At 35.9% G+C, this 25,029-nt stretch overlaps 1 protein-coding gene across 1 annotated transcript in view; it reads right to left on the bottom strand.

The window, feature by feature from the left end:
- Positions 1 to 25,029, bottom strand: part of PIEZO1 (piezo type mechanosensitive ion channel component 1) — a 3,550,337-nt gene that overhangs the window by 1,507,047 nt on the left and 2,018,261 nt on the right. Inside the window, exon 12 of the mRNA XM_044081575.1 lies at positions 11,376 to 11,663. Within this exon, the coding sequence (XP_043937510.1) occupies positions 11,376 to 11,663 (288 nt within the window). The remainder of the gene's footprint in view (positions 1 to 11,375; positions 11,664 to 25,029) is intronic.

Raw genomic sequence — 25,029 nt, 5'->3', positions numbered from 1 at the left:
GGTTAAGTTTTTTAATTAATAAAATATGAATAAATAAAACTTTTTAAATTTAAAAAGTTTTTTGTAAAAAAAATAAAAGTTTAAAAATTGGGCTTTAATAAATGTAAAATACTAAAAAGATGAAAGTAATTAATGTATATATGGGAAATATATAAAATACAAGTGTGTTATCTCTATAAAATCTAAGAAGATATATATATAAAATGTGTAACCAACAGTATATTATTTACGATTCCTTAATACTGGTTTCAGAGGAACATGTTGATTTAATCCTGGTGGGTGATGCGCCCTCATTTTTAGTATCCATTGTAGTTCCTTTTGTTCTAATGTATTGACCAAATCACCCCCATTATTACCATTATCAATAATTTGTAAAACCCTAAATTTGAAGCTGTGTTTCTCATATTGAATTATATGTTTCGCCAATGCATTGACTTCATTGTTTCTCTTTATATCATATATATGATTGTATATTCTCTTCTTGAATTCTCTTTTGGTGAGCCCTATGCAGAATGCCAAACAATGTTCACAAGTGGCTAAATAAATGACATTACAGGTATCACATGATGCATGGAATCTGGGTGTAAACACATAATTCAGGATAGGATGTGTATACGTTTGTACTTCTGTAATATATTTGCACATATTGCAGTGTTTACATTCAAAAGTGCCCAAATTCATATTGGGCTCTATATCCATTGTTACCTTTTTCTTATATGTTTTACAAAGTAATCTCTTCAGATTCTTATTGTTCCTATAGGTGAATCTAGGGGTTTCACCTACTAATTTTAAGGTTCTATCATCTACTGTCAGCACCTGCCAGTGGTCACTTATAATATTTTTAATCATCTTATTATCATTGGTATATGTAGTAACGAAATGAACTTTTTCTTGATATTTTAAACAAGATTTCTTACTATGGCTCCACTGACTTCTTCCTACTTGCATTGTATTTAAGTTATCTGTTGTTCTAATTACCTGATTTCTAATTCCTTTAACCAATGTCTTATTATAACCCCTCTGTAGAAACAATGCTTCCATCCTGTCTGCTTGAATTCCAAGATCTAGATGTTCTTTACATATCCTGTTCAGTCTAATGAATTGACTTTTCACTATACCACTAAAGACATATCTTGGATGCATACTATCGAAGCTGAGTAATGCATTTTTCCAACATTTCTTTCTATATAGACTAGATACAATTCTCCCATTACTAATTTTTAGATTTAGATCTAAAAAATTCACTTCAGTATAGGATGCCTCCATTGTGAACCTCAAGAAACTAGATGTACTCTCTAAATGTTTCAAAAAGTTTTCAAATTGTTCTACTGTGCCTTCCCAAACAATTAAAATATCATCCACAAATCTGGTATATAATAATACTTTCTTATACAAGTCATTATTAAATAAATGTTCTCTTTCCCACCAATTAACCACTAAATTTGCATATGTATTAGCGCAGGGTGTGTCCATGGCAACACCCCACTTCTGTAAATACATTTGCTCTAAAAAAGAAAAAACATTATTGGAAAGAACTAAATCAAGTAGCTGACAAATTAATATAGTCTTATTATAGCTTATTTCAGGATATAACTGTAGTAATTCTCTAATAAATTGTACACCCTGATCATTGGGAATACATGTAAATAAGCTTTGTATATCTAGTGTAACTAATAAATGTGTTCCTTGTTTTAATTCTACCTCAAAATGATCAAGTATTTCTAACAATTGGTAGCTATCCTTTAAAATTGTAGGGATCTGATTCGTAACCGTTTGAAAAAGTTTGGCAGAGGCCAAACAAAAGCGCTTACACATTGTGGATTGTATTTGTATGTTTTTTATTACATCAATATTAAAACTTGGATTTTTCAACGCTGGTGGATCATTTCCGAGGTTCCGGCCCCATTGTGCTGTGTTTTATGTTTTTTGAAGTTCTGGTTATCGTGATATATATATATATATATATATATATATATATATATATATATGTAAATGTATGTATATATATATATATATATATATATATATATATTTTACATGCAAAGTGTGAATTTAAATGGAGTATGTTTTTTCCACCAGATGGTGGTAGTGTAGTTTGATTCGTTGTTCTTTTATCAGTACACATCTATGTTTTCAATTTTTAACTAAGGTTTTACTATATATTGTAGTATGTGTACACATTTTAGGTCTATATATGTACATATTAATTATATGCATTTATGTCCTTCATGAATTTCAACACTGTGTTTTCATGTCCTTCATGACTGACTATTCCACATACATATTTTTAATTGTTATGTATGTGTACATTTACATATATATATATATATATATATATATATATATATATATATAAATATATATATCCCGATATCCGCGGTGGTGCAGTGGTAGCGTTGTGGCCTCACAGCAAGAGGTTCTCCCGTCCGATTCTCGGCTAGAGTGTGGGGAGTGCCTTCTGTGTGGAGTCTGCATGTCCTCCCCGCGGTTGGGTGAGCGTTCGAAAGACATGCGTAAATGTGCGTGCCTTCACTGAAGGTTGAACGTCAAGCTGGCAACTCGGCATTCATGAAAATCTACTGCCAATCATTAGCGGACCGGAGTTCTGCTGTGGCGACCCTTAACCGGGAAAAGCCGAAAGACAACAACATATATATATATATATATATATATATATATATATATATATATATATATATATATATATATATATCCGGTGGTCGAGTAGTGTTCTAAATACAGGCGTGAATGGGCGTGTCTTCGAAGGTTGGGCATTGAGCTGGTACCTCAGCACCTTTAAAATCTAATGCCAATCATTAGCGGATCGGAGTGTGTGTCTGCTACTTTATAAATATAACATACGACTAAATATATATAAATATGAAATATAATACTTTTTAAATATAATATTCTGAATGGCTATTATTCTCTTTAAGGCCATGCATCCAAAATCCTACTCTCTCTTTATTCTTCAAACTTACTACCTGTTTCATTCATCATACTTTCATTTTGAATTATAACTTTCTGCTGGTGAGATATATATGTTTATGAGCTTTAACTGCGTAACTCTAAAATATCCCTTCAAGACAAGTAATCCTAAAATACCTTGTTCTATTGGAAGGATCAACTTATCCAACTTGACTTTTGTCATTTTATCTTCTCAGATACACAAGTTCATCTCTTAATTACTGCCCGCTACATCTCATTTATTTGATTAAAATGTGTGTGACCCGTATATAAAACTAAAGGTACTAAAAACATACAGTACTTTTACCTTACTATCCATTTTCATAAACAAGAGCTTCCAGTTCCTCATTTTTTATCATGTTTTTAGTCTCTTCCCACATATCCTTAGCTGCAACAACAAATGCCTTTTAATCTAAATGCCTGAATACATCATTGTATTGTCTCTCCATAAATATGGATACTGCTGAAGCAATTTGTATGTGGGTACGTAATTTACAGCAACATCCTTTGTTTTATTTTCATTTATTTTAAATACTGAAGACTTGTCTCAGTGTTCCATAATACTGAGATGTATTTTCCTGGATTTATCAGTTACAAAACAACATCTATAAGGAAAATCAATTTTCTTGATTACCATACCAACTATATCTGAATTTTTGAGTCCCTTATTTTCTTTACCAGTGGCTCTAAATATAAAACAAATAAAGGGGAAAGGGGACAGGCATGTCTCGTTCCTCTGTTTAAACACAACTTATCAGAGAGGAATCCTTCCACTTTAATTATTGCCTCAACTCAGTCATATATCCCCCCAATTAACCTTATTGTATCAGAGAATGCAAATGCTTCCACTGCCCTGATCCTAAAATCTCAGTTTGTTCTGTTGAATGCTTTGTCTTCACCAAGACCCGCCAAAAGCAGCAGTATTTTATTACATTCTGCTTCTCTCTGTGTTATCTTTATTCTAGTAATGCCTCTCCTCCACATAACCAGACTGATCCATATCTACATAACTATTAATTCTGAAAACACCTTTGCCATTATTTTAGCTAATACAGATAGACTCCTTATAATCATGGTTTAAAACTGACATGTGTCTATATGAAGTTGGGTCTCATGTGTCTTTACTGTTTTGGGGCAATACAGCCACCACAGCTTTCTTCCAAGATTTTCTTTTCCCTCCTTTTAAAATACTGTTACACAAAATCTTCCAGATCTTTATCACTTTTCTTTCCTTCTAACTTCCACAGGAATGCCATCTGTTCCTGAAGACTTTCCTGCAGATTGATTATACATCAGGATTTTTATCTCATTTTCTCTTATCTTAAATATTAGGTGTCGAGTGTCATCAACCTCTAAGCTCGGCATAATTAAGCCTTCCATAAATATTTTCACTTGTGCTCTTTCCTGATTTTCATGTTCCTCTGCTTTATACAAATTTTCACAAACTTTCTAAAATACAAGTAATACTTCCAAAGGATCTCTGGTTGTTTTTCTTGTTATAGGCTGTCTGTGTTTGGGGATGATCCTTTCTACTATCTGTTGCTTAAGTTGTGCTAAAAGTTTTTGTGCTATGGAGTTATCAAAAAAATATTTGCTAAACAGAAATCTTTCTAAACTCATGTATATTATCCACATACTCACTTATTTTCTCTTTAGAACTCTGCAGTTGTACCTCTTCTTGTTCTGTAAGCATTTCCTTATTCTGCAATACTTTAACCTGTGCCAGCCCCTTTAAATAATTCATATTATATCTTAACCATCTCCATCTCTCTCTCTCTCTCTCTCTCTCTCTCTTATTTCTACCCCACTTTTAAACTCCATTTTCAATTTATCTCACCTACAAGCTATCACTTCTAAAGAAACCTCTTATTTAATCTAAAAATGCTTGAATAATTCAATATTCTTTTTTTACAGGTAGGTGGGCAAGTGCAACATTGTTTTTTGTTTACTTCACTACCCTGAAATGTTAATTTACTTTTTATCAGTGCATGATCTGAAACAGTTACTGGTTGGGTGTCAAAATCTTCAATCAAATGAACATATTCCTGTGAAATATAATTTCTGTCCAGCACAGCCTTGTACCTTGGGGAATAAAATGTAAATTCTGTCCATGTTCCTGCTACTGAACTCCTGTTTTATACCAAATATTTTCATATATTTCTTCAGAAAACTACTCTCTTTAGCTATATTTTCCCTTCTACTTGTCCTAATGCATGCTCCCTATTGCAAATCAAGTTTCATTCCCCCACCTATAAGAAATAGTCTCTATTGAAAGTTGATTATTTCTCCCAAAATGTTCTTAAGTTCCATAACAGCAGTTTTTGCTGGAATATATTAAATGCATGCTAGCATATTCCTTATCCCTTGCCAATAGCCCCTTACTACCACAACTCTACCATTTTCCTCTTCTGTCACTATTGAAGCCCCTCTAGCAGTCAGTGATATTACTCCCATTTCCTGAATATCCATAATGAAATCTTTTGTCAAATTCACATGCTCATTTCTTTCCAACTGCATTTCTTGCAGCAGTATTTGCACTCATCATTTGTTAATATAATTCAATACTCCTTCCTTTTTTTCTATACCTGCAAGGCCTTTTATATTCCCAAATAATATGGGTAGTGTAGACATTATGATAAAAAGTTATTATTCCCACCTAGTATATGTTGTTGTTGTTTGTCTTTCGGCTTTTCCCGGTTAGGGGTCACCACAGCGGAACTCCGGTCCGCTAATGATTGGCAGTAGATTTTCACGAACACCGAGGTGCCAGCTCGACGTTCAACCATCAATGAAGTCATGCCCATTTACGCATGTCTTTTGAATGCTCACCCAACCGCGGGGAGGACAAGCAGACTCCACATAGAAGGCACTCCCTGCACTCCAGCTGAGAATCGAACGGGAGAGCCTCTTGTTGTGAGGCAACAACGCAGTATACATAACAGATTTTTTTGAATGCGTATATCCAACCTTTGTCTTATATGTACGCACTAATTATCTTTTATACAGTTGCCTCATCTCATCTCCATTTGAACATGTCACATTTTTCAAGACTATTTTTTTTAACTGCAACCCTCAAAAAGCTAAATATTTTTCAGAACACACTTCTCCTGTTAACTTAGAACAAACAAACAAAACTATGTACATCTTCAGAAAATGAAGTTTAATTCTCCAGATAGGAACAACTCCCTCAAATCAACAGCTGCACTCACAGGCATTACCCAACCTAAAATTATGGTTATCTATGCTAAAGCATATGTTACAGCCTGTGTCTCACTCACACTGACTGGTGTCTGTTCTTTTTTTAGATCTATTCCCCTCCCAGATGTGAAAAACAGGTTGCACATTGTCAGAAAGCATTCGTTTTCAGCCCGAAGGACTGAAAAAGTACTGCCTAACTTTAAATAAAACTGAACTGTACACTATTCAATTAAATGCATTAAAGTATTCAGGCTGCTAGGGAGGCTTCTATCTCTTAATCACATCCCATAATTTCCAACTTTATTTTTCACTTAACTGTTTGCCATTGTACCTTTTAATTTTGCATTTCTATTGGCAAAGAATGTTCATTAATCTGAGGATGAATTGCTTGCATCTGCAGACAGTTTGCCTCCATGTAAAAGTAGTCAGCAATGAGAGGGAAAAAACAGTTAACATCTGTATAAATGCTTGAAGTAATCTTTGTACATTTCACTCAGAACAGAACATACAACTGCCTTAAGCTAACTACATCTTGACTCCCAACTGAGAACATTTGCTAAAGGAAAAAAAAAAAGCTAACATTTTTGCAGATACACCGAACTCAGCACTTTTTCAAGGCTGTCACCACTTTGTCTTATTTTTCAAGCCTACTTGCAACAAAAAACATGTGCTTATAGTTTAAGCCTTAGGTATTAATCTAGGCATATCACCTTTGTAAAATTAAGAGGAAATTATCACAATTCTACATTTATTATAATCAGTACACTTTTACACCCCACACGTCCAAGATTACAGCATATTAGCTTAACCTTGTTTTGTCCACCCTTTCTTCTCATTCAACAGTAATGCCTATATTTCTTACAACTAAAGAACGAATTTGTTTACTTAACATCTTAACACGTACAGCAGTCGTAAAGACCCCCAAAATTTAAAATACCCCTGATACGCATTATATAAAACTGCTTTACTATATATAAAATGCAATTTATATCATGAAATTTTGTATACAAATATTAAGAACATTTTCTTACTTAGTTATTTTTCTCCCTTTTAATATCCTTCTAAACATTACTGACAAAATGAGTACATGCTTTACAGTCAAACCACAAGTTTAACAAAAATCAACAAAAGTCCAAGCTTTTTTCCAACGCCCTATTTCAGAAATGTGACTGTAACTTTACAATGTCCCACTTATTCACTAATTTCAGTCTTGCTTGTCATCATCCTGTTCATCTCCATCTCCCAGCATCACTCTCTGGTTCAAGTTCAAGGTACTCCTGATTCTTCTAGTCAACTCCTGAGCTTTTTTCTGTCTCTCAAGCGTTTCCCTTTTGAGTAATGGAGAAGGTTTCACTGGAAAACTCTCTATATGAGCTTTGTTTCTGAAGAATAAGAAGCAGGATCCCCTCATGGTTAGTGGTTACATTTTTATTGGATAATGTTTTTTACTGATGCCTCAGCCTGCTCTGCATCCAAAAATATCTCTGATCCTCCAGGAAAAAATATTCTGAAAACAGCTGAATACAGCAGCTTGAATCAAACACCTGACTCTCGACATTCCCTGAATGCTGGGATAATTTTGCTTCTCTTCTACCTGGTTTACAGTGCATAATCATTTTCCACAAACAATCTACTGTCTCCAACTTTTAATATTTTTACCTTCTCCCACAGTTTTTTTTCAGGACCAGCTCTTGCTGTTATGATTTAATCTTTACCAATATAGGTCTTGGCTGATTTCTTATGGCAGGTTTGGAGGAAGCACTTGATGTGCCCTCTCAATTAACAAATCCTGCTGTGGAATACCAATCCAGTTGCTTATTTGTGCTCTCGTAAAATTAATACAGTCTGTTTCTTCCAATTTCTCTGCTACAGTAGAAAATCGCAGGTTTTCTCTGTGCTGTCTTCTAACTCTATTTTTTTTGAAACAGCTCTTCTTTAGAAGCCTCATACTCATCCAGCCTTTTTTTTTCATTTCAACCTCTTATTTTTTCAGTTATTAGTTCATCTGAATAGCTAATGCTTCTTCCATTTCCCTGTCTTTTGTTATTTGAGTTGATATACTCTTTCAAGATTTCATTTATTTTAATCACCTCTGAGTACATTTTGATTTATTTTTCCACTAAATTACTGGAAGCCATCTCTTGTACCAAAAATGAAGCTTGAAATGCTTTTTGCTGAATAGCAGTGGGATTTTTCACAGCCACTGTATTTTCTTCATCTTTTCTGGTTGATTTTCTTTTTGATTATCTAAATGTCTTATTTGCTGGTATACAGAGAGTGTGCTTACTAGCCAGTAACTGAATTTTACCTAAAATGATAACTCTGATTGTTCTTCTTCAGTTTCAGCATTCACACTGACAAGAGTTAAAATTAAGCTGTTGATCAGTGTCTAGCCCACCTTGAATGTCCCAGCACTTTTTTTTCACATTTCTTCATGTTCATGCTCTAACATTTAGAAATCAGCACGAAACTGTACAATAAAAATCAACAGCTTCTCCAGTATAAAGGGGCCACGAAGCACATACAGAAAAGCTATAGGACAAATCATCCAAAAATAACACATGCATGTGCTGAAATTTGCAGAAAAATTGGACCTCTATCTCTGGCAATGGTATCTTCAGAAATCTTGCCAGTTGATTTCTTCCAAGTACAAGCTCATTGTTGGAAACAAACATCACATTTTCATATCCATTCAGTGTTCGTATTGCCTGAACCTTACTAGCTTGAGGAAAAAAGGTAGGAACAAACTTTCTAAAAATGCTTCAAACATCAGGGCTAAATATGCTGGGTGTTTTTAAGCAACCACAACTAACCTATACCAAAGCAGGCAAGCTGTCATGTTTTCTTATGCAGGAACTGTCAAAAGAATTAATGTATACACTATAGCATACCACAACTGGATGCGGTGCACAATATATTTAGAGAGCCAGATCCAGCACTAGGTAACCTAGGCAGTTGTTAGGGCCAATGTTGCATTCTGTTGCCTTAAAAAATAAAACTGTTTATAAATAAAAAATCTGAAGACATCTATTAACACCACAAGACATAAAAATGGAGGGCTTTAGGACCTGGCAGAAGACTTCAGTAAGAAAAGAGCAGAAACCCCCAGAAACCTCTAGGAGAGCATTAAGCATCCTAATGAAGGGCATTACATGCCAGTACCAATTGATAGCCAAGCCTGCAGACTGGGAGATTTGATCTGCTGGCCCTCCGGTACGGAACAGAACTATTAGAGCAAGCCCGCCGAATGGTACAGTAAGTGCAGCTGGTGCTGAAAGCAATACCATTGAGTGAGTGAGTGCGTGCGTGTGCAAAATGCCCCTCCAGTTAGTGATGGCAAGTTGGTTAACTTATTCAGCCTCAAACTCTGTACTTTAGTTAAAAGAGACTAGAGCCTAAATCCTCTATACCAAGTAGATACAGTTTCTAGGACTGTTGAGTTTTTGTGCATTTTCAAAGAATGTTGAGCTTCAAGGGAAGGGAAATTTACTGTTAATCATGCAAAGGGTAACCGTTTTGCTTAGCAAATGACAGTCATCAGTTATTGTACTATAAAATTTGAAAGCACTGTTAGTAGCACAACAGTAGCATACTAGCCTTTTGTGCAGTTGGCTGTGGGTTTCTACTCCCACACCGTGTATATGGATTGTTGATACTGCAGTGCCCCTTAATGGGGGGGGGGGGGTGCTGTACTCCTGAGTGTGTCCTCCTTTGGATGAGATATCTACTAACTATGAAATTGTTGCCGGTTTAACAACTATTCCTTAATGCAATTTTTTTTTTTAAATGTAACATGGGCAATTTATTATTCAAGGTCAGAAGGAACTGAATTTGTACATGAAACACTAAAATTTAAAGTTGTTTGCCAGCAGCAACCTGTTCATTAGTTATAGATTTCTTTAATGTGGAATTATTCAGATGACTTTCACTTCTGCAGAGATACTGAATATTAACTGATACTGGTGACTGCGATGACAGATGTTTGAGTGGCATTTTGTAGTTGAAATGTTCTGCAATGGGTAGTTTTGCAATTATTGGTTTATATATTTTGTTTCATTGCTTACTGGAAAACTGTTCAAACCTATAAATTTAAAACACACTAACAGGCGGTGCTGTATAATACAAGGAATATAATTTAGTAGAATCAGGATCGAGCATCAAAGAACACATGCATGTGCATGCATGGTCCTAAAAAGTGTGTACAACAGGCCTATAGTTTGAAAACAGCCCAAAAGTAAACAGTCTGCATTTTCTTTGAATGTGGGTTTCAGTGCTGTTTCAATTAATGTGAGTTTTAAGGACAGAAAAACTAACTATTTATGTGAAGTCTGTTTTCAATGAAAGATTGTGTTTTGTTTAGCAAATGGCTATCATTATTTGTGTTATAACATTTAAAATAAAAGTTTTACATATCTGTAATCATTATAGAAGTAAAGAAGAAAATACTATGCATACTGACAGGTTTGAACAGTATTTATGGTAAATGGGGAGAAACAGCCAAGTAACAGGGCACCAGAATGGCTGGGGGGGGGGGGGGGCTGATGCATTACCCTGACGAGGGCCCCATTTGACCATGATCGGGATCTGCATTCAGGTAACCTTATCAGATTACAATGTCAAATGTCATGTTGAACTTAATTTTTCAGATTATTTCTCATTAATTATTAAATGTCAAATACATGGACACACTTGCTGTCCACCCCGACTTAACCATAATTCTGTTTGCTGATATTTAACTTGGAAAACATCACTTAATTGGCAAAACATGCAAGCAAGAAGTAATGTTGTGCAACTGAGACACCTAACTAAAACAATTAGTGTGAAATAAGTGCTGCAACAGTCACATATCTTACAGTTTAGCAAATGTTCATCTGCGCGAAAAGCACACCCATACAGATGGTATGACACTTGGGATCTTGGAGCTACAACACAATTTGTCAAATTAACTTACATTTGCCATTTAACTCATATCGCCATAACCTAATCGCCAAACTGCAAACTGGACAATTTAATGTGCTGTGCTAAACAAACAAGTCATGATGCTATTTCTTTAGGAGAACAGAGTTTTACAACATTCTGAAATGTTATACTAGAAGAGAACCTGTAATCCAAAAACAATGAGGTCTGTATTTGTTATATTATAATAAACCTAATTAGTCCTAAAAGGTAGTATACTGCAGACTTTTATTTGTCAGAATTCAAAGCTTTACTAGAATGAAAAATGTACTGTATATTACCATGGCACCAAGGTGGAGACAAGGGTAAGGTCTATGAAGAAGACCTAATTGCTGCAGGCTCATGAAACCTAGTCTCACAGGGAGCTCTGGTTCCAGGTCCATTCCCCAAACATATTGCAAGCAGCAGAGAGAGATCCCGTATAGAAGGATGAATGGAGAACACAGCAAGGCAAATGTCCGTCGATTCCGCAGGATCCAAATGAGGCAGGACCAAAGAAGCAGAACAAATGTCAGCCAGCTGTGATAGGTGATACTCCATACCTACAGCAAAAAACAAACAAACAAAAAAAAAAAAAAACAGGCAATTGTTACATGGGTGCAGCAGACTCTGCAGTACTAGTTATAATTACTTCTTCACATAATACTTCTACATATCTTACATATGAAATTAGCCAAGCCTTTAATGAAACTGTTTGCAATCACAGAAACTTAGCAAGCTATTCACAGACAGTCCCATTATAAACACGGAAGAAAAAATCATTGTGGTCTTTCAGGGAATTTCACGCGAAACACTCTTCTAAAATTCAAGCAATACAATACAGTCTATATAAAAAAGTAACCCAGAAATCACACAAAAATAACAACTTCTAGGAAGAATCCTGGAAAGACCATGCTCACCTTCCTCCCACGAGAAATATTGCAAACAAATATGCATGTGTGAAATCTCTGGTAATGGTGTGTATATGTGCATGTGGTCATTAACTCAAGGATGAATTTTTTTTACCAGAGAACTTTTTTCAGTGCCACAGTATAAAAATATGGTTACCAGGAAGCCTTAGCTTATGAACTTTTTAAAGATTCTTAGGTTTTATTTTATTTATTAACTGCATAAGTGAACAGGTCCATCTAATTATTTTTTAGCCGAGGCCACATCATAAAGTTATGGGTAACAGCAAACATATATATGGAAAACTTATAACAGCCAATCAACCAACATGATTTTAGGAAGCAGGAGACAACTACAGTACCTAAAGAAAACCCATGCAGACAAATCTTGAGCATGCAGACTCAACAAAGGCAGACAACACACATCAGGACTGAACTCTGGATTCTGGAGCTGGGAGATAAAGATTTATTCTGTTCCTTTAGGACCTTATCTGCTAGATCCTCTACTGGCACTAAACTGGGCTATTCATTTGGGGGAGGGGAAAATAGGCATTCCTGGGCTAGGAGAGACAGAGAGACATGCAGCCTATTTGTACCTGCTCAGGAATTCCAATCATCCCTCCATTCTCTGATGAGAGTTAGGTGGCAGGGAGTGGGACAGCTGGCTGGTCCCAGATGGTGGCCTACCATCTCCCCTCGGAAACACTCACCCTCTCTGACAGCTCTTCTGAATGTTATTTTGAGGAAAAGCATGCCTCCCCACAAGCTCAGTTCTCCTTGGTTTACAGTGTGAATGCACTTGGACAGTCCCGGCTCAGACTCCAGTGAGCTTAACACTTAGTGTTCCTGTTAGGTGTCACCAACAGGCAAGCCAGAACCTCCTCCCTTCCCCCTCCAGATTGAGCAAGCTAGCAGTGGCCACTTACTCTCATCCTCTCCAGCCATCTCCTACAAACATGCAAGCTGCCAAGTGAGTTAGAATTACCTGAGCTATAATCAGGGTTTTACCATTCCACACCATGGAGCTGGCTTGGGGTAAGCATTCTAACCACTAAGCCAACAATGTCACTCAACTATAAGTCAAGAAGTCACCTGGAACAGTCTGGAATGAGAGAAATAAAAGAAATCCAGTAGAAAGAGATCCACAGACAGAGATTTTTTTTTTTTATCTATAATTGACACTGATGGACTGATGTGTACTCATGTCCAAAGGAGTTGGAAGATAACTTTGTGGACTGGGTTTAGAGTATGAAAAAACATCAGAGCACCATGCATAAAGCTGTGGAAGGAAAATCTAGTGTAAAGGTAAGAGGACTTTACAGAACCATCAGTGAAAATGGAAGCTCCACAGAACAGATTATTACCTCATAGGTTCATAGGTATTTACTAGGCTAACGACCACAAGTGCCTTTTTAAGCCTAGCCATGCATCCCAAATCTCTGACAAGTTCTGATACCCTTGGCAAGTATAAGCAGGGGAGATGAAACATTTATAAGCAGAGGCCTGGGAGATGAACCAGTAATGGATCAACTCTTAGGGATATGTTGTCAATATGATAGCTACCAGGGGTGGATGACTTCCTATAGGATACTATTATGTATTTCTTGGCATTTAGTCTTAGTCCATGGCTCTGACACCAGTTGTTTGTCTGTGTCAGCCCTTCCTGAAGAACATTTACACTGGTGTGGGATTCAATGACAGCTCCTAATTTGCAATCATCTGCAAATTTAGTCAACCAGAGGCTGCTGACATTGGCCTTGACTTCAGAGAAGTAAATGCTAAACCATCCTAGGACCTATCCCTGAGGGACTCCACTGTCTGTGGGCCAGCTGGCTATTCATCAGGTGACACAAGGGTTTGTAACTAACCTCTTGAGTTTGTCATCAATGCCTGGGTTTGGCATTGTGTCAGATTTCTAGGGCAGGTGAGGGTAGGCTGTGAAAATCATTTTGCCCTCATCAACTGTTTGGTGACCTTCTCAAAGAATTCCACCAGGTTATGTAGGCCTGACCTGCTCTTGGTGAAACCAAACTGGGTTGGGTCCAGTATCTGGAGGTTTACTATGTCATTATTTTTTTAAAGAATAAACATCTTTATTAAATTATCACGTACGACAGACAATCTTACATTTATATAAATGAAAATAAACCACACCGAAACAATTTCAGTTGCAAATATTATACATTACAAATGCAGGCAGAACAGTAGCTGCAAACATTATACATCACTTATAATATTATCCAGACATTTTCAGTAAAACGTTACATAGCTCATACAAATCCTGCCTTCTTTAAAACCTCTTTATTCCTCTGCATGTATTGATCCCACAATTTCTCTTTTCTTCTATGTAATTTGCTCCTACCTATTTCTAAAGATCACAATTTCAGTTGTTTTATCTCTGTTACTACCTTTGCTATTTCTAGTAAAGTTGGTTTGGACTTTGATTTCCATATTCTAATAATTGCTTTTTTGGCAGCCATCATAATTAGACACAGCAAGGTCTTACTTTGTCTAGGCAATTCCAATTCAGTACCAAAGCTCAAAAATTAGTTACACCAATTTGCTCACCCAGTATCTCCAACAGAGCAGCCTGCAGGGAATCATTAAAGCCTGCCAACTCATTACAGTTCCAAAAAAAATATGTTCCCAGTTACCTCTTTCTTCCCTACTATACCTCCAACATTTGCTGCCCACCTGAGGAAAAATTCTTTGGAGTCTACTTGGGGTATAAAAATACCTATGTAAACACTTCCAAGCAAAGATCCTAAATCTTTAGACTTTGTTGCATATTTGTGAGACATACATATATCCCCCATTGTTTCTTTGTGAACTGTTTATTCAATCTCTCTCTTCCCAATCCTTTCCAACCTCCTCTGATTGGTTCTTCCAGTTATCATGCAATATTTTATATGTTTTACTAATTATTCTTTTCTTAACAGCAACTTCTGTTCTAGATTCTACTAAAAACTCTCCCAGTACAGGTCTTTCATTTAGGACCCCCCTATTTCTTTCTCTTTGCCTATACTCTGATATCAATCCTTAATAGGGAAGGCAATCTCTAACCTGCAAGTCCAAATAAGTTCTTGGCGTCTTCCCATTCTATTCCCTTTCCCTCTCTAGTTATTTACTCCCAAATGCCTTGGTTCCTTTGCCAGTTTTCTCCAATAAATACCAGCCCCCTATGGCCTATCATCTGTATCCTTATCAGCAGAATGTCCTTTCTCAATTCCCATGTTGGTTTAGTAGAATGCTTTCTGCTACTTTATGAATATACTATTCTGAATGATTATTGTTATTCTTCTTAAAGGTCTGCCTCCAAAATCCCAGTTTCTCCTTGTTTCTTGAGCTTCCCACATTTCATCATCATCTCTTTCCACTTTGATTTGCATTTTTCTGCTTTCTGAAATAGCTCATCAAATCAAATAATCCCAATCTGCCTTGTTCTACTGGTAGAATAAGCTCATTCCACTTGACTCTTGCCATCTTCCCCTCCCAGATAAAATCCTTCAGCTCTTTATTAACTGCTGTCCACAACTTCTCCTCGAGTTGGCAAAAATATGCCAGAGCTGTGTATGAAACTAAATGGACTAAAAATATTTTAACTGCTTGTATCCTACTACTGATATCCATATAACAGAGCTTCCATTTTCTCAGTTTTTGTATTCCCTTTTGCTTAGTCTCTTCCCACATATTCTTAGTTGTCACACTGGAATCATTTTTAATCCATACTCCTAAATACTTCATTTTATCACGTTCCCATAAATATGGATATTAGTGAACCAATTTGTGTGTGGGTACATAATTTACTGCTACTGCCATTGTTTTAGCTTCATTAATTTTTTATCCCAAAAAGATATGAAACTGTCTCAATATGTTCCACAACAATGTAATGTCCCTTTCTGGTTTTGTCAGGTATAAAATAATATCTGCAAATAGAACCAGCTTTTCTTGACTACCATAACAATTATATCCTTGAATTTCTGGGTCCCCTATTTTCTTTGCATTATATTTATAACCATTGGTAAACAACAAAGGGGAGAGAGGGGACACTCCTGCCTGGTTCCTACTGAAATGGGCCTGTACAATGGATCTTTACCCTCTTTAGGTATTACAGATACCATCGCTTTCTTCCAGGATGTTGGTATTTCTTCGCCTCTTAAAATACTGCTAAACAAAACCTTCTAGATATTTATCAGTTTTTTCCTCCTAGCTTCCAAATTTCCACAGTAATACCATCTATTCCTGGGGGCTTTCCAGCAGATTGGTTATACATCACAATTTTTATCTCATCTCCTCCTATCCTGTTAGCAACTGAGCCTCTTCTACTTCTAACCATGGCATATTTAATTCTTCCATAAACATTCCCATTTGTACCTTTTCTTGACTTCCATATTTCTCTGCTTTATGCAGACTTTCTTAAAATTTTGGAAATATTTCTAATACTTTTACAGGATCCCTTATTATCTTCCGTGTTACAGGCTCCCTAAGCTTGCTGACACACTTTTCTACTTTCTGTTGCTTGAGTCAATATGTTAAAAGTTTTTGTGCTGTACAGTTATCATAAAACAGCTGCTAAACAGCAATCATTGTAAACTCATGCATGTTAACGATTTAACCCCTTATTTTCTGTTTAGCATTCTGCAGTTGCTCCTCATCTTATGTGAGAGTCCCCCTATTCTGCAATACTTTAACATTTGTCAGTTACTCTAAATAATTCTTGTTACTTCTTAACTATATCTCTCTATTTCCACCCTATTTTTTAAGCTCCACTTTAATTTTACCCACTCCTTAGCTATCATTTCAGAAAAAATGCATCTTCTCCAATTCACTATCCATTCCTTAAATTCCTCTATTTTTGAAGAGATAGGTGGGAAAGCACTGATGTCTCATTTTTATTTCATTACCCTGTGTTTTTATTTTCGTTAATACTGGCACATGATCTGAAATACTTATTGGGCACGCATCAAGACTTTCAATTAAGAACATGTTCCTGTGAAATGTAAATTCTGTCTAGCCTAGCCCAGTTTTTGTATCTTGGGGAATAATATGTAAATTCACACTGAACTCCTAGTATTGAATTCACATCTTCCATGCCAAATAGTTTCATAAATTTCTTTAAAAATCTACCCTCCTTTGTTACATTTCCTCTTCAGTGCCTCCCAGAAAAATCTTCACTGTTGCAAATCTGATTCCAGTTCCCACCTATATGTAAAACTCCTTACTTAAAGCCAATTATTTATCCCAGAAATTTCTTAAGCTCTATTATAGCAGTTTTCAGTGGACTAGAAATCATGACAGTGTAATCCTCCTCCCTTGCCAGTAGTCCATTAGTACTACAAATCTACAATTACTATGTTTTTAGCCTCTTCTATCACTGCTGGAGCTCCTCTTGCAATTAATACAAGTCCTCCACTCTTCCTTTGCCCCATGTATTTCCTGAATAACTATTCTGAAAACCTTTATAAAATTCACATGTTCAGTTCTTTCCAAGCGTCTCCCCTATACCATAACTACTTGCACTCTGCATTTTTTTAATATACTTCACTGCTCTTTCTTTTTTTGTAGTTATCTGTGTGACCATTAACATTTAAAGACATGACAGAAAGCATCATATTCTTAAAGTATTATTCTCATCTTTTACGTATAACAAATTTTTTGTTAAATGTATAGTTCTGCCTTTTGTGTTACATGTATGGACTGTTTGGTAGGTTAATCTTTTATACAGTTGCTTCTTGTCATCTCCATTTGAGCCTATGTCACATCTTACAGAACTTTTAGTTTTACTGAAAACCTGCAAACAAAAATACCAACACACCTCAATACCCCACAAGACCTATTAACTTAATAACACAGAAAACTAAGTACATCTTCAAATATTGCTGTTTTACTCTCCTAACAGGAACAAATGTTCCAAACTGACAGCCACACAAACACACAAACTTGAGATAACCTAAAAGAAACGTTATCCATGCTAAGACACATGGTACAGCCTGTGGTTCTATTAAGTGCTGTTTGGCTTTCACTTATCTTTATAGTTCTTCTCAGTTGGGAAAACACTTGAATGCTTTCAGAAAACATTTTCTCCAAGCCATTACTCTTTATCAGGTTATCTGCTACAGACAAGAGAACCAGACACAAAACTATTTATTAGAAAAAAAGCCTTATAATATCCAATATTCATTTTCATTTATTTGCTTTCTTTTAAAGCTTGTTACTAGATTAAGCTAGTGGCCCTAACCCAGTCATTCCCCTATGCAAGAATGAGAAAAAGCACATTAATTTTTATTTTGTCATGCTCTTTTAACCAGTTTTTTTTTTTTACATTGCAGTGCCTACATTTCTTAAAACCGAACAAAGAAATACAGAAGGAAGAAAAACATGAGCACCTATTTACATTAGTATCCCAATTACACATAAAAATAACTGAAAAACTTTACTTTATAACATACAAAGAAAATTGTGCACTACTAAAATAGTGCTATTAAGAAAAAAAATTGATTTACTTAGTTAACTTTCTCCCTCCACTACCTCTCTCCTGAGTATTTTTATGAACATTAATGACAAAGCAGAATATATGCTTTTGACTCCCCTGCAAGTCCAAAAAAGTCCAATACTTCCAGATTTTCTTGTTCTGTCATGTTTCACAAACAATTATTGTTTTGTAATCTTACATTTCTCATTTTCCAAGTTACTGATTTTATTCTTTAACCATTAATGACATGAAGTACGGCTTATGCTTTAGAGTCCACGACAAGTTTAACAAAGTCCAAGAAAGTTCAGTATTTCCAGATTTTCTTGTTCTATTCCTGTTCATCTCCAAACCCCTGTATATGCTTCATTTCCAATGTACTTTCAATTCTTCTAGTCAACTCTTGTGCTTCTCCCCCCACAGCATTTTCTATTTAAAAATTGGAAAACATTTCACTGGCACAGTCTCTCTCTCTCTCTCTGTGGTCTTTATTACCAGAAAAACAAGAAGCAGAATCTCCTCCTGTTTCACAGCTTACTTTTTGTTGGACAAACTTTTGTATTTCTTCCTTAGCATGATGATTTTGTTCTTCCAGGGAAAAATATTTTGAAGAAAGCTGGGTACAGCCATTTGAATCTCATGCCTGCTTTTCGACATTCCCTGAATAACAGAATAAATGTACTCTTCTGCCTGGTGTACGAGTAGTCATTCTCCATAAACACTCTGCTGCCTTCCACTTTTAGTACATTGTCGTTCTGCCACTATTTTGTCAGATTCAACTCCTTCTGCTGGCAAAATTACATCTTCACTATTAAAGGTCTAGGATGTTTTCTCATAGCCAGGGTTGGACAATACACACCATGTGCTCTTTCAATTAACAATTCCTGTTCATAGGTTGGTACTAGGCTATCGCCCCTAGGGCCTATACAAGCCTAGCCATAACAATTCCCTGGATATTTCTTCCCTGGACCCCTGTCTAGCAGGGCGACTGACATGAGCCCCGGGGTGAATTTCCTATCTCCCATCCAATCATGGGATTATTTAATTCCAGTCCAGTTGCTTATTTGTGCTTTCATAAACTTAATAACAGTCTGTTCCCTCCAGATTCTTGGGTACAGCAGAAAATCTCAGGTTTTCCCTACCTACTCTGTCCTCTAATTATATTATTTTTTTGAAACATTTCTTCTTGTGCTGTCTCGTATTCAGACAGCCTTTTCTTCATTTCGACCTCTGAGTTTTGCAGTTTTATCATCTTTTCTGAATATTTGTTTAAAGCTTCTTACACTTTTTCCAGCCTTTTTTTGAGTTGATATACTCCATCAGTATTTGATTTTTCTTAGTCAGGTCTGTGTGCAGTTGCCTTATACTTTCCTCTAGGGTACCGGAAGCCATGTCTGGAGCTTGTACTGCTTTTGGCTGAACAGCTGAAGTACTTTTCTCAGTGTTTTTGTCACGTTTTGTAGCTGAGTTTTCTATCAAATCCTCTGTATTTCTTTTTTCCTGGCATCCAGGCAGTACACTTATTAGCCAGTCACTGAAATTTACATAGAAATTGAGGTCCACTGGCTCTGCCTACTAAGTTTATGTTTTTACACTGGGAGAGCTAGAATTAAGCTGTTACTCAAAGTGCAGCCTTCTTGGAAGTCCACTTCCTATGTCATTGATTATTTCTGTGACGATTCTTTCCATTGCTTTGCATATGAGACTAGTGAGACATATGGGTCTGTAGTTTCCAGGGTCTGTAGATGGCCCACTGTCTGGAGGTACAGTTACACAGCAATTCCAGAGGGCCTGAAAAGTTAAGTTTCTTACTACTGTATTTAGAAAGTATCCTGGGATGCTGTCTGGGCCCACTGATGCAGTGTTCAGACTTGTTCCCAAGTGATAGCAAGGGGAGTTGTATTTGAGGAGAGTGCCTCTTTGACCCTCTTCAAAAGGAACCTTGACGATTGGATGGGAGAAGGGAAGTTCACTCCGGGGATCATGTCAGTTGCCCTGCTAGACATGGGTCCAGGGAAGTAAATAGTGTGGGACGAAATAGCCAGGGAATTGTTATGGCTGGGCTTGTATAGTTCCTAGGGCTGATAGCCTAATACCAACCTATGAACCTATGATGGTATTTCCTGAATGAATGCTAAGGGGAAGAGAGGGGTAAAGTTGCAGCTGAATTCGTTGACCGGTAGGTTTGCTAAATCTTCTGCCTTAGTATAGGTGGCTTGATTTACAATGCGCTCTGCACACAATTGTGTACTGCCTTTGAGGTTGCAGATGTAGCTAAAGAATGCCTTGTGGTTGGCTTTGGCCTGGGAGGACAAATTTGCCTCAAAATTGGCTTTGGTAGACTTTTTTTGTTCTCAGAGTTATTTATTTATTTTGATTAGCATGCTTTTATCATGCTGGGTGCTGCACCTCCTAGTTTTTGCCATGGTTTTCTCCTTCCTGTTATACAGCCTATTGATTTTGTTATTCTACCAGGGTGGTTTGTTTTTTAAGTTAGTTCTGTACTTCTTTCTGGTGGGTACAGCTGCCTCTATGCAGCTATTAACATGCTTATATAGGGTTTCTGTGAATAGTTCTGCATAGGCAGCAGTGTTCTCAGATTTTATAGTGGCTTGAAATTTTGCCACAATATCACTTAATAGGAAGAAGTTAGCCTTACAATAGTTCCTGAATATTCCAGAGTTAGCTGAGGTTCCACGTTTTATTTTTACTTTTAAAGGAGACAAATCTGGGGACTGACCTTACCAGAGATGACATTACACTACAGAGTGTAGAAGACCAGAGCCATGATGGTTGCATTCCTGGTTGGTGTACTGACAATCTGGTCCAGGGAGTTTGTGTTTACAAAATCAAGGAAATCTCTGTGCCTGTACATCTGGTGTCATATAGGATTAGAGTGTTATCACATTTCAATTTCTTTTGACAGTAATTTTTTACTGGTAGTAAATTTGCTGCTGATTTGATGAGAAGGAACAACAGAGAATTATTAGTACTAGCTTTTCAGCTTTTTAGGACAGTGGCATTATAATGGTCTTGCTTCATTTCAACTGCTACTGCATCTAACTACTGCTTTGTTTTTTAACTGTTATATGCTGCATAATGCCAGACTAAGTGGTTCAGTGTAGACATATGTAAAGCCAATGTGAATTTCATAATTTCTAATATGGTGCATTTTTTATTCAAAATTCTTTCTGAATATGCCTTGCTTTGTTTAAGATATGTGAAATTCAGAGTTCATTCAACAGACACCTTGTTTGAACAGAAAGAAGATACATTCTGCATCTTCTCAGTGTGCTGTCATTTTATGTTACTTTAAAAAATAACTTTACTGAACTAACTGTTGGCCAGTGATATAATCTGATATAACCAAAGATTTTTGAATTACTATAGTTTTACAATTTACAATGCAGCAGTCAATCTCTTGTATTATTTTATTAATATTTTTTTATCAATACTTACATCATTAAGTGTTCTTACTGGCATCCTGGTACTGACGGAATTTGCAATAGCCTGTCCCCAACTGGGTTTATGTGATATGTATAATCAATGAGGCCCAAGATGCCTTCTTCATTCAAGTATACACTTCTGCACACCCACCTTGAAAGCTACAGTAAGTCAGTGACTTTGTGAACCTAACATCCACCTCCCTTTAGGGCATCTGCATCTCTGACCCTCCTCAGAGGGACTGTGGCAGTGTGTAGCTGGCTCCTTCTCCATCCTCCTACACAGGATGGATATGCTCATCCTCCCCTGCCAGCTCTGGCAGGTGCCCAAACCTAATCAATCTTGAGTTGTTTGGGCTGTAGTCATGGCTTTATCCTTCTACTTAATCAGAGGTGGCAAAATGGAATGTTATGACATCTTCTCAAATGTTATCATTTGTTAAGCTAAAAGGCAATATATCCAAAAATTGATAAAGCTCTGACAGACTTTATCATAATACTATTATAATGGTTTAATTTACCTCAATACTTTAAGTAACAGCAGATACTGCACAGCAGGTCTGTTCTGAGATGTGTTTTATTAGAGCTATTTGTTTATTCATTTAGATTTCAGAGAAGAAAAAAAGGCCAACAGGCTGATAAAGATCATTCTAAAAACAATGTACTTGAAATTATAACAAGAAAGAAGGATCACCACGGCGCAAATAAAACCAAAACTTTTAATGAAAAATAAAGCAACCAAAAATACAAGGTAAGCTCTTTCATACTCCTCAGACTGCTTCTTCAGACCTATTAAACAATGCTTATACCTGAACAAATTTAACAATCAAGGCAACCAATCAGTTGCTTCAAAGTAAAATTACCTGAGAGAGACAGAAAACACAGTATATGCTGAAGGACACTAATGTTGGAGCGGGCATGCCTTCAGCACTGGTTTAACAGAAACTCTCTCATTAATACCTGGGTGTAGTAAAATTACCTGAAAAAGTTCATGGCTCTAGAGTTACTTAGTCCTAACATAAGAGGTGGTGATTTTAAGAATTTTACTGAAATGAGAGAACAGAGGTGGATTATCTATTTAAACAACAATATTAAAAGTTTTGATTTTATTCAATCTGTGGTGATCATTCCTTCTTTTTGATATATTCTCAGATTTGTTAGGATATTAATATTTATACAGAGTGTCAACCTTTAAACTACCACAGTGGTATGACTGTACACCTATATAGCTGCCATTTATGCTTAACAGAATTATGGGTCATAATTTCACAACATTCAACAGTACTGAATGATATTCATTGATGATAGAATGGATATGCAATAGGCTGAACAACATATCGAGAAAATTACTGAAATATTTTTTATTTCATTAAATAAAAGCAAATTATTATGTTTAGTTCATTATAATAGGCAGTTCAGCTCAACAAAAAGGATTAAGCCAGGATTGAAACAAAGTAAAGCAATTTAAAAGACAGAAAAAAGGATTGAGTAGGAGTATATTGATAGGAAAGGATGAGAAGCATGACTGTGGTGTTGAATGATAGAATAATATAATAAAGTGATGGATATGCAAAAGTTGAAATAGGAAGTAATGATATCACTTCTATACCAAAAATCACACACTGAGAGGACACAGGAGATGAAGAGAGAAGTCAATATATTACTAGAGAAACATTAAGGAGAAATGAAGCATGTCAGGAAAGGTACAAAAGAAAGCAACGGATATAGTATGGGGAAATATGAGGGGCATAACTGTAGTTCAAATTTTCAACTGGGATAAGAAGGTGATAAAAGGATTGACATAAGAAGAGAGAGGAATACAGGCTCACAACAAAACATTGGCGACAGAAGCCAAACACAACATGCAACTCAGAGAAAGAGTTCCTCATTACAACTCTTACGGACACCCTCTGGAGAAACCAAACTAATCCAGAATGGTATAGCAGCTTGGAATGGCAACTCAAGAGATAATATACTATTTGGATATGAATATCTTCACCCCAAACAAAGTGATGCAAGCTCTGCCAGTGACAGCCAAAAGAAGAGAAAAATACGAAAAGTGCGGAAAAAACAGAACTAGAAAATGTAATGAAGAGAAAATGCGAGAACTGATATTTGAACAGCTAATGACAGATATCAAGTTTGAAGTTCTCAGAGAATTTTAAGGATAAGAGTCAAAATTATTTTGTAGGGGTAGAAAGTGAGACACAAAGAAGAAATAGCGAACAAAAGAGAAGGAAGGAAGGAGTAGTATGGACAATGTCACAACATGGAATATAAAACATGAGGACATATTTAAAGAAAATTCAACTTCTGAGTCTATATATATATATATATATATATAATACATACACACACAGTCACACGCATATATACATATATAAAATGTACATACACAAACATAACAGAAAAGAATAAAAGGAGGGCAAGACAAAACAATAAAAGTGCAGAAGGAGAAAAGACTGGCAAGAAAGATCAGATGAAGAAATTAAAGAAGTGGTGAAGTTTGGAAGGGAAAAGAAACAAAGGAAGAATGCAAATTTTCCAACTAGCAGAAGAGAAGAAGAAATATGAGTATAATTGTACAAAAGAGAGAGAAGCAAATTTCCAAGCTGTAAAAAGAGTGATATGGATAGAGGAATCCAATATGGTAATAGTAGGATGAGCAAAACAAACCTCTGGGTTGAGAAAAGTTAAAAGCAGCAAAAGTCTTCAAACTACAGTAAACATTTAACTGAAAGTGGTAGCTTAAGTGTTTATGACATATACAATGTCAAAACAAGTGAAATAAAAGGAAATGGACAGGCAAATAATACATTTATTAAAGGTCCAACAGTTAAAAACAACAAACTAAACACTTTTGTCTGCTTAAAACCAAAGACTTCTTCAGAGTTTAAATTCAGTAAGACAATTCATATATTTAAATAACAGCAATTGTAGTCATGTGCTCCTACCCAACCAATACAGATCCAACAACACTGTTAAATCAATTAAGGTCTTAAAAATATAGTCATCCAATAGTAACCCATAAAGCCTACTAAGACAGTCATATAAAAAAAAAAATATATATATATATATATATTGTAAAAAACATGAATTTATCTATACA

This window comes from Protopterus annectens, chromosome 8.part1 (assembly GCF_019279795.1).
Source record: "Protopterus annectens isolate FY-2018-M chromosome 8.part1, PAN1.0, whole genome shotgun sequence".
In the NCBI taxonomy this organism is placed as follows: Eukaryota; Metazoa; Chordata; order Ceratodontiformes; family Protopteridae; genus Protopterus; species Protopterus annectens.
Note: the sequence above shows the minus strand (reverse complement) of the source record. Positions and strands in the feature narration are given on the sequence as shown.